General features: G+C 37.9%; 1 protein-coding gene across 2 annotated transcripts; it reads left to right on the plus strand.

Annotated features, from left to right (window-relative positions):
• Nucleotides 1-809: 809 nt before the first annotated feature.
• On the plus strand, nucleotides 810-10,996 carry si:ch211-13c6.2 (uncharacterized protein LOC100000125 homolog). 2 transcript variants are annotated; one of them, XM_056741533.1, is made up of 14 exons: nucleotides 810-977; nucleotides 1,122-1,181; nucleotides 1,307-1,375; nucleotides 2,832-2,856; nucleotides 7,207-7,293; nucleotides 7,454-7,602; nucleotides 7,685-7,807; nucleotides 7,911-7,953; nucleotides 8,068-8,785; nucleotides 9,047-9,113; nucleotides 9,233-9,310; nucleotides 9,400-9,501; nucleotides 9,583-10,189; nucleotides 10,462-10,996. In XM_056741533.1, exons 2-14 carry the CDS (start codon nucleotides 1,122-1,124, stop codon nucleotides 10,680-10,682), a joined length of 2,349 nt encoding a protein of 782 aa, XP_056597511.1. In that variant the 5' UTR covers nucleotides 810-977; the 3' UTR covers nucleotides 10,683-10,996. The 2 variants fall into 2 exon arrangements, with proteins under 2 accessions (XP_056597511.1, XP_056597512.1); XM_056741534.1 differs by lacking the exon at nucleotides 2,832-2,856 and having other exon boundaries at nucleotides 967-977.
• Nucleotides 10,997-11,229: the final 233 nt, after the last annotated feature.

The raw sequence follows: 11,229 nt of genomic DNA on the forward strand, positions 1-11,229 counted from the left end.
CCTGAACAAGTTGGTTGCGATCAGCTATTAAAAGCAAAGAAGAAGAATTTGACCACAGTGTATTAACTCTATTTATGATGCTTTTGCTCAAATTTACACAGATGGATCCAAAAACCCTGAAACAGAGCAAACGAGTTCATAATTTTATGTTCCAGAAAGTAAAAATATTGGGAAAGCCAAATTAGCAGATGCAGTATCATTATATGCAACAGAATTTGTAGCCATTCAGATGGCTCTTTACTGGGTGGAGGAAATGATGCCAAATTCTGAAAGTTAAGTTTTAATTTGTTCAGATTCAATGGCATCTCTTACAAGCCTACAAACCTATCAATTATATAGAAGCGATCTACTTATATAAATATTAACTATATTATTCAGATTAAGACAAGTGCAGTTTGTATGGTTTCCAGCACATGTTGGGATACCTGGAAATGAAACAGCGGATAAAATGGCCTAAGAAGCAATTGAAGCGGAAAATGTTAAAATCACCCTCCGCAGGTCAGAAGGGAAATCACTAATCGGACAAGCATATGGAGGCAGAAATACTGGGATTCTTGTAAGGAAGGAAGATATTTATACATAGTTCAAAATAACATAAAATTTAGTAAAATTAATCAAAGAGAGTAGAGTAGAGTAGAGTGTTTTCAGCAATAATAACATTCCTGAGAAATAGTGGTCTGATAAACAGAATATAGGTATCTTCTGTGTCTCATCTTCGTCACACTCCAGCACAGTAGGTGGCGGAATGCACCTTTACTGGTGGTTTTCAACCCGCCTATAGAACCACAGAAGTAGAAGAAGAATTTTACCACAGAAGAAGTCAAAGACGTGCGGTGGTAGCTTAGGAAAATATTTTTGCTTTGTTTTGTAGCTTTTAATTTTTTAAAAGAAAAAACTTTTTGTTACATGCGTAAGAGGTGTTTCGTTTTAAAAGATTTGTTTTGCCTTTCGCCAACTGTTGTGGAAAACGCTTTACAGTAAGTTACGTTTCTGTCATGCGTTATGTTAGCATGTAACGAAATGCTAATTGTTACGCTAGCCATATTTTTTGCATCGATTTCATTTTGTTAATATATTGCACACATCCATCCATTTTGTGTGTTAATTCTAATTTTGAGCAGATGGCCGATTTATTGACAGTTTATGACGATGACCAGGCCAACACCTTCATCGACTGCATGGTAACATCTATTTTACTTTTGTGTACAAAAGTATCTTTGCTTGCTGATTGTAACTTAATCTAAGTACTATTATCTAATTGCACCGTATTGGGGATGAAGAATTGTGTTCAATTTTGCCCCTTTAGATCTGTGACAAAAGAATAAGGGGAGAGAGCCAGTACAAAGTTCACGTGACCACATTACAACATTTAAAGGTAACGTGTCAAATATGCAACATTGTGTATAGAGATATGTTCATTGCCAAAGTATCTCAAACCCAAAACATGTTTAAATTCTGACGATCCTTTGACCATTCATAATACTGTAATAATTATTTTTACTTTTTTTGCTGCATTTTGAGTAGATGTCAAAAATAACATTTTGACGGTTTTACAATGTACGACCTTGCAGAACTGATGGCTGCCTTGGGGTGCTTTTGAGTTCTGTGACATTTCAACTTCTCAGACATGGTACTTGTCTTCACCTTTCCCTATTGAAGACCTATTCACTCTTTATTTATTCATTCTTTAATTCTGGATGTAGTATCAAAGGAAGAAATCTCCTCTTCACAGGTTTATTGTTATGCTTAAAAGTGGTGTTTTATTCATCTAGTCTTCTCACCAGAAGATACTTGGAACAAAATGTACTACAATTTCTTGTTCTCTTATTAATTTCTGCATCTTTGAGAAGATCTAAGAGCTATAATTCCTCTTTCTATTTTTGGACATTGTTTGTCTTTGTAGTCTGGGGGCAACTTCACATTACAGCTTTTTTCCACTTCCAATTTGATTGGTTGGCCTCAATGCAATTTTGGGAGTAATGCTTGCCAGTCAATTTTCCAAGGAGCAAAGTTTCTTTTAATATTCCTAGGCTACTCAAGTAGTCTTCCCAACGATGAACCTGGTTCCAAGGTTCTTGTCTTTGAATCTTAAATCATTTAAGATGTTCAGGAGTTGTTCTGTATCAATTACCTTGGCCGTAATTGTGTAATTCAGCTTGTTTTCAGACAATTTTGATTTTGTCTGAGTTTCTGACTTCCCGACTTCCCTTCCACTAAATATGGTGTTATTTGGTTGTTGTACCCTGTTCCTGTCCTGCCTGTGGCATTGGGCACCATATGTTATGCTGATAGTAAAAAGTCTGGAACATGTGAGACTTTTTGTTAGGCTAAATGTGTGTGTGTGTGTGTGTGTGTTTGATAATATTTTTTTAATCAAAGTTGTAAATGATCAAAGTTATTAAAGCTACAGTGTCATTTTATTTTTATTGGTCTGAAAGAAAGGAATGGACAAGGTATAACTTAACTGTTATACGTTCAAATTGGATAAACACATGGACTGTTCTGAATGCTTCTTTATCCCCATCTCCCTGTTGGGAGATGTCGACTCCTACTTTCATGCCACGTTACTCTTCATCTCTTATAAAACTTGTTTAACAAACAAGTGAAAATCAACTTCATTAAGTCGGTGCGCAAAATTTTCACAGAAAATGTGTCTGGAAGCCTTTCTCCACTCACATTGTTTTCTTTATGATGTCCATTATTTGGACATATTTGATTAACCTCTTTGTTTACTTTGTTTCAGTATATAAAGTATCTTCTATGCCGTGCTCATAACAGCATACTCACCTGTGACTGTTTTTCCTCCACTGTATGTCCTTATATGTTCAAAGAGAGAGGAGGCCCTTGTTGCACAGGGTAAGTAGTAAATACAATTAAACAAAGTTATTTTTTTAAAGGCCTAGCCTTCTTATTTAGACTACAAAACAAAAATAATTCAAAATTGATCTACTTGTAAGAGTTTGCTTTTTTAGAAATGTAGTATTATATAGTAATGTAATAGTAAAATATCCCATCATTTACCATCTTGTAAAAATCTAAAGAAATGTTTAATTTGCTGTTTGATATTGCACTGATAATTAATGTGCTATGAAGAAGCATAATTTAGTATTGCATCAGCAAAACCAGCAGAAATCTCAAGGAGTTTGTAAGTATGCAAACTATCAGTTGTCCTTTCAGAGGTTCCATAGCACTTCCAGAGGCGAGAACATTCTTCTACCATCAAAATGTATGGACATTGAACTCCATCATCTGTCACAATCACAGACCTACATATATCCCCTAATGCCAGGTTCAGACTACACAATTTCAGCCTGATTTTGGCACAGTCTGTTTGTCATAAGGTTTCAGTGATTCACAAACAACAATTGTCATCGGGGCATGATCGTTTTATCTTGGAGGGTGTGGTGCTTCACGCCATTCTGACAGAGAGACATGCTTGTTAAAGCATGTAGTATTTTTTTCGGTGCTCTATGACGGGTTCCATCACATCTTTAACATTAAACAATAAGAGCTCAGAAGCTGTCCTTCCAAAACAAAAGACATGATATTTGCGCTGCTGGTTGGTATTATGCAAGGGAGAAAAGGTTTGTGGAGCTATGGCAACAATACTTCTGCCTTTCATCGAGGGACTACGTGCTGGTAAAGATGGCAACCTGGTGAGTACTGGATTTAGCATTAAGCCAACAAAATCATTCATCCTGATGACAAGACAGCTTGATTAGTTATAGTGTTCATTTTTTAACGAAAACAATGATGAAAAATATTCGTTGAGATGAAAAGGCCATTAAACGACAACAAAGATTCTATCATCACGCAATATCGTTGACGATAAATGATGAGATTAAAATGTAAAGTGGCAAGAAAAAGTATGTGAACCTTTTGGAATTTCATGCTTTTCTGAATCAATTTGTCATAAAATGTGTTCTGATCTTCATCCAAGTCAAGGTTATTGACAAACATAATGTGTCGGTAAATAATAACACAAAAAATATCTGATCTTTCATGTCTTTATTGAACACACTCATTCAACATTCAAAATGGCAGAGGAAAAAGTAAGTGAACCCTTAGAATTAATAACTGGTTGATCCCCTTGGCAGCAATAACCTCAGCCAAGCGCTGCCTGTAGCTGTGGATCAGACCTGCACATTGTTGAGGAGGAATTTTAGCCCATTCTTCCTGACAGAACTGTTTTAGGTCTGTCATATTGTATGGAAGTCTCATGTGTATGCTCTTCTTCAAGTCAATCCATAGCATCTCTACTGGGTTGAGGTCTGGGCTCTGACTTGGCCCTTGGGCTCTGACTTGGCTCTGACACTCTGTGTTTTGGGTCGTTGTCCTGTTGCATCACCCACCTTCTACACAGTTTCAGCTGGCGTACAGATAGTCTCACATTATCCTGAAGATTTGTCTGATATACTTGGGAATTCATCTTCCCCTCAATGATTCCAAGCTGGCCAGGCCCTGGTGCAGCAAAGCAGGCCCAAATCATGATGTTTCCTCCACCATACTTTGCAGTTGGGATGATGTTTTCATGATGATATGCCGTGCCCTTCCTACGGCAGATGTAGTTCTGTGTGTTTTTCCCAAATAGTTCAATCTTAGATTCATCAGTCCAGAAAACATTTTGCCATACCGCTGTGAAGTGTCAATGTTCTCTTTTTCAAACTTCAGGCATGCAGCAATTTTCTTTTTTGCAAGCAGTGGCTTCCTTCAGGGTGTCCTGCTGTGGATACCCTGCTTGTTCAGTGTTTTACTTATTTTAGACCCATGAACAGAGATGTTAGGAAGTTCCAATGATGCCTTCAAATCATTGGCTGTCATTCGGGGCTGTTTCTTTACCTCATTGATGAGTCTTTGTTGTGCTGTTGATGTCATTTCGACTGGGCGCCCAAAGTGTCTCCATTTGTAGATTGTTTGCCTGACTGTAGACTGGGGAAGTCTTTTAAATAACTTTGTATGCGTGCCAGCTTTATGTAAATCAACAATTCTTGGTCGTAGATCCTCTGAAAGATATTTTTGGCAAGGCATGGCTCACATAAGCGTGTTCTTGTGCAGAGCAAACTCCAAAAGTTTGAGGGATTTTTATCAGCCAAAGTAGCTGTAGTACACACCTCCAAACTTATTATCTAAACGAGACTCCAGGTGTGCTAACACCTGACTCCAATCAGCTTTTTGAGGTCATTAACTCAAGGGTTCACATACTTCCATAAGCAGTATGAAGTTATTTTTGGTTGTTCTCATTAAAGACTTGAAATAGATCTTGCCACATGTAGAAATAAAAATAAAACTCTTTTAGTCTTTGTTGGAAAAAATATATATATATCGGATCTTTATGCGAGCGTTCATGTTTGTGGTCGCCAGATGACACAAGTTCAGATCCCCCAAACAGGCATGAAAGATAAAAAAGTATACGTTTTCTGCCAGTGGGTGACTTATTTTGTGCAATCTGGGAACCATGTCCAAATGCTCTCACTGTGGAAGCACTGTTGAGGATCTCCTAAAAGAGTTTAGCGATCTCCAGCCGTTTTATGTTCTCTCATGAGCTGCTCGAGCCGCTTTGATCTCAACTATATTGTTTGTTTGCGATTGTGGTTGCTGAATAAAAGCTTCCCACCTTGCCAAAACTGACCGTTCGCACGGCCAGTCGCGTTGTTTTCTGGGAATTGTCAATATTTTGCGGGCATCAAGAAGACGCTAGTAATTTGCGGGAGAATTTATGGAGATTATGATTAAGCCTATGCATTTATCCAAGATCTGTGGTAATTCTTCTTATATGAAGCTAGTTTAAGTTCTACAGCACGACGAAAATGTGACAAAGTTTGTTTTTACAAACGTTACCAAAATGCATAGACATTAAATCGACTAAACATGACTTAACAAAAACAGGACATGGATGACTAAATAAAATAAAAACTAAAAAGTATATTCGTTGTGAGACTAAACTAAGACTCAAATAAAAAATGGGTGACAAAATGAACACAAATTGGTTACGCTTTTGTTTCAGAGGCCAGTAGCTAGTTCCGCGTCATCAATGACATCACTCGGTGTAAAAAATGACAAGCAACAATTGATCGAAAATGTGTAGTTTGACATAATTTAATAATCCGACACCGTGACTATCATAGCATACAGAATATTGTGAAGTCTGAACTCGGCATAAGTAATGTAATGGCCAAACCCCCTACAGTTTTGAAAGGAGTCATGGATGTGACCCTGAAGATATAATCCTGTTGGAATAACATTGGTCACCCACGTTTCAGCAGAGGATAGAGTGGAACCACAAAGTACTCATGCCAATTAACAGGAATAACATTTTCTGGCATACACGGAAATACATTGATTGGAGGACCAAATTTTCTGCTCCTGGCTGATATTTTCAGCTTTGCGATGCACCTGAACTATGAATTTTCTTCATTGTTCATTCCCTTTAGTTCACAATTTCATGTATTAAACTGTTTGAAGACCAACTGTACTGAAGCAGTTTACAGAAAACACCACAAGCAAGCTTGGGAAACATGTGGAACGAATGATTCACAGGAGCATAAGTATGAATTTCAACAGCGCATTAAAAGCCCTGTTGATGGTTTTTGGAACTTCGGGACTGTTTGCATTTCACAGGATACTGTTGCCATATTCTCTACTGGCCTCTGACCCTGAATGATTTTCAAATACAAAGTTTTGAAAGAAGAGTGGAGCCACAAGTAGTTGGCATATGGAAATGAATTCATCAGAAGCTTCAAAGGTCTACAGTTGCTGGAGTTTGCTGCTGAAGAAAGTCAGGCACTACCAAATTCTGATAAGCTGATGTGGCAATTTATCAGATAAGCTGGGAGTGAACTAAACGGACTATGAAAGAACAGTGTACATAAGAGGCTTTGGTTCTCTTATTGTCCAAAATCACCTTCCATTCAACCCACAATCCTTTCATAAACAGTCTCTCCAGCAGTCAATCCTCTGTGGTCAATCATTTAACCTTGAGACTGAATCTTTTAGATCAGACTTGATCTGTAAATCTGATTTGAGACATTTGTGCTACTCTGAAGATTCTGCTCCATTAAATGCAAGCCTTTAAGACAAAGAAAGTTTGTGTTTTTCACCTATAGTTTATCTAATTTTATATAAATGTAACAGGTGGATGTTCACTTACAACTCAGGTTTGCATTCACTGAAATGATCATGCTTTAAGAACCTGTGTTGTCCTTATAGGAGCTATTCCGAGACAACCTCAACTACCACAATGGACAGATATCAAAGAATATTTGGAATACCTGAGTCTTGATGAGCCCATCATCGGTAAGAAAGCTTCACGTGACTTCTTGACAAAAGCAGAAAAGTTAAACCGTTAGTCAACTGACATTAATCCCCTTTAATTTTGAAAACTTTTTTGTCTATTTGTCGAAACAAATTAACCTAGAACTTTTGTAAATAGTATATATCTGCTTTGTTTGGTCAGGTCTCAGCTCCCTGGTACAGATACCTGATTTTGTGAGCGAAGATGGCAAAAATGTGTTAAAGTACAAATGCAGATTGTGTGTCGTGGAGATGGACCTGTACAGCATGGTGGCCCATATCATTGGACGCAAACACAGACAAAAATACCTGGTAAGGTGGTTTCACTCCACAGCAGAGTTGCATTCATTCTGTTCAGAGTGACATGAGGAGCTCATGATAATCCTTTTGGCAGGAGCTGAAAAGGCCAGATTTAGTCACATGGCACGACACAGCAAGTGCACAGAAGCAGCCTGGTCTTGTCGCAAGAGCCAAAGCGGCAGTAGTCGAAAAGCAGGAGGGATGGGGAAAACCAGAGGTATGGTAATCGTCATAGATTCATTGTTTTGAAACAAATCAATTTTTGCAACATTTTGACTCAATAGGAATTTGAATGAATATCAATTGTAATTTTATGACAGCCACTCAGAAGACAACAAGAGACATTCAGAAATGTTCATCAAGGTGAGAATGTCATCTTTAAACTATTTACATCACTGAAAATCTTATTGTGACACCCCTACACTGTCTAATAAACAATTGGTAACGTCTAAATTTTCATCACCACCGGATACATAGCTGGAAATGTTTCTCAGTCCAGTGCTCATGGACGAGACCCACATAGGCAGCCACCATTGGTTGAAGATGTTCATAGACAGCCATACGTGATTGAAGACAGACCTGGAAGGCCCTATTATGCTAGGGAAAAGTATGATGGACCCAATCCAGGTGATGCAGTTCGGCATCAATCCTACCCAGAAGAAAGCAGACGTCAAAGACCATACGAAGAGCCTGGGAATCAAGGCCTCTTGCGTGATGACTATTCTGAAAGAGAACTACATGCTAGGCCCTATGCAGACCAGGATGGTGGAAGAAGACCTCTTTCTCAGCAAGGCTATGAGAACACAAATCTTGACAGAAGACCGTTCTCTGGTGGAGATGGACACAGTCTCGTATCCAGAGATGTGCCAAGAAACCGACATAATGACAAAGATCTCAGAATCCACAGTGCAGTTCAGCATCCTGGAGACTCTCAATATCAGGAGGGCCAAATGGAGGATAGGATGTATTCAGCTTATGGCATGGATGCTACGTCAAAGCACGGCAGAAGCTTTCGTGTAGACGAGAGAAGGGGAGCTGTCAAAGAATTTGACAGAACCATGCACGGTTACCCTCAAAGATTTGAGTCTGGAGATGATCCAAGATCATATTCAGATGAAATGATTCCAGCCAAGAAGAAAAGGAAGAGCCGGTTCTCCGATGCAACAGCGGAAGAAATAGCAGTTGCACACATAAGGTTTGATTTTTGATCATAGTTGAAAAAAAAATGGATGATTGTGCAATGGGCATTCCTTAAAGTCATTCAGACAGTAAGGTATTAACATTTCCATAAAACCTTTCGACAATTTGTATCAATGTTGGTTTTGGTAATTTGGGAATGTTTTAAAATTGAAAAATAATACTTAATATATATATATATTTTTTTTCATTCTCAAGGCTTTACTTAAAAGTTTATATTTGCGAATGGTGTAAGAATCCAATATAATGCTCTTTACAGACATTCTGAAGACAGAGCGGGACAGAGATCACACAACCAGCAGAGAGATGGACCGATTCGACCTCTGGTAAAACTACCTGTCTAATTTACCATTATGTTTAGGTTCACAGTGTTATATTTGAAGAAAAATGTACATTTTGTTGTAAACTATGATATCAGAATAACAGATTTCTTCTGTTATTACAGTTGTTTAATAACCCTCTTATGGATTCCGGAAGCGCACATCATTTCAATCCAAATCCTGAAAATGTACTGGATGTACTAGTAAGTGTAGAATATATTACAAACATGGATTGAGGGAGACTTTTCTCAATAGATCAGTTTTTATTCTAACATATTCTGCACATTTACAGAATGACATTGAAATTGAAAACATGGATGAAGCCAAATATCTTAAAGAGAAGCTATGTTCAGTTTTAAAGGAATTTCAAGCAGCTAAAGCTTCAAGACTAGGGGTAAGCACATGGTACAAAACAAGCATAATACGTTCATAAAAAAATATTCTTATCAATTATTTGTTTTTTCCTCATCTCAAGGATCATACTTCACAATCTGTCAGTGATCACAGAGGAGACCAGCACAGAGATGCATACGATAATAACCTAAGGGATGATTCGGATGGTATCTACTATGAAAACAGAGGTTTCCAAGAGGGTAGACAGTATGAAGACAGTTCCAGAAATTTACAAGAACCCCGACAATATGACAACGACCCTGGAGCATTCCGCGAGGTCAGACAATATGAGGATGACCCCGGGGATCCAAGAGACACCAGACATTATGAAGATGACTCCAGGGATTATAGAGAGCCGAGGCGATTTGACCGTTATCCCAGTGATTCTCTCAGTAAAGCAGCTAGGCATGATGCAAATGATCCCAGAGGATTTCAGAAAACAAGGTTGCAAGAGAACACCGTGGATTTTCCAGAGAGAAGAGGTTTTGAAAATGATCAAAGAGTAAAGGCAGGACATTATGAAGAATATTCAAGAGCTTCACAAGAAGGCCAACATCATGCTGACGGGCTGAGAAGTAATCAAGATGCAAGATATTATGATGATGATTTCAGGGGGTCTGGAAATTGGAATAACCAGAGAATGCGTGGAATGGAAAGCACAGGCACTGTAGATGATAGAGGTTTTCAAGGTAAAAAACCTAACGAGAAAAATGTAGGGCATTGGTTTTGAGTTTTACAAAGTCCTGCTTTTGTATATCTATTGATTGACACACACAAGTTATCAAGCTATTTGAAATAGTTACATAAAATTAGAAAGACATACAAAATGCCCAGTGCTACGAACTGGAATCAAAATATTAAAAAAACCTTTTTAAACCTAAAACTACGTTTGCAACGTTCTCTTCAAGGTTTCACTCCTCATTACTTTCTGATTGATTCCTTATTGTTTTCTTGCTTTAAGAGAGAGTTGGTAATCCTCCAAGTCACTTCAAACCACCTCCTCTACTTGGGGAAACAAGGATGTATCCTGGGAGAGGACAACACAGGTTACATCAGGATGGCCATCCGCCCGATGATGAACTCTACGACCCATTCCAACCATCATCTTCTCCCCCTCCAGAGCCTTCCACCAGTCTCAACAAGATTGCTTCAACTCTTCTGGAGCTTGTGTCACGTAGATAAAATAAGTTTGATGTAAATTGAGCAAAGTAATTTCAGAATTCAGGATGGGTTAATCGTATAGCTTAGTGGGTATCATAACCCCCCCAAAAAAATGTTTAATAGTAACATTGCAGTGATTAACCAGAAGTTAACTTTTTATTTGGTGATTAATCTCATTTAAGTCATTTTGTATTAAAGCATCTGATAAATGTTTTCTTGTTTTCATTAGTTAGTTCAGTGATTTCATTCCTGTTTGATGTTTGTGTCTGTACTTGTGTTGTGAAATGATACAGGTTTGTTAAAAGAAAGTGTTTGAAATAAACCATTTAACCACGTCTTGAAGTATCTTTACTGAATAAATATTGACCTCAGTTATTGTTGCTTAAGCGCAAGCGGTTATATCAAATGTGAACAATATAGATTTTGCTAATGTTTTAATTCGTCTTCTGTCACATTGTCATGTAGGTATCGCAAGGACCATTTCTCAGCAACAAAGTTATTTAACAAATATCATAAATGCAGCTTTATATATGTCCTTTTTTTACCCCACAAAGAGGGCATGTTGTCC

This window comes from Triplophysa dalaica, chromosome 25 (assembly GCF_015846415.1).
Source record: "Triplophysa dalaica isolate WHDGS20190420 chromosome 25, ASM1584641v1, whole genome shotgun sequence".
NCBI classification, from domain to species: Eukaryota; Metazoa; Chordata; class Actinopteri; order Cypriniformes; family Nemacheilidae; genus Triplophysa; species Triplophysa dalaica.

Coding starts and splice junctions, on each gene's coding strand:
- si:ch211-13c6.2 (XM_056741533.1), top strand. CDS start 1,122: ATGGCCGATTTATTGACAGTTTATGACGATGACCAGGCCAACACCTTC. Junction 7,603..7,684: donor AACACAGACAAAAATACCTG/GTAAGGTGGTTT, acceptor TCCTTTTGGCAG/GAGCTGAAAAGGCCAGATTT. Junction 8,786..9,046: donor ATAGCAGTTGCACACATAAG/GTTTGATTTTTG, acceptor TGCTCTTTACAG/ACATTCTGAAGACAGAGCGG.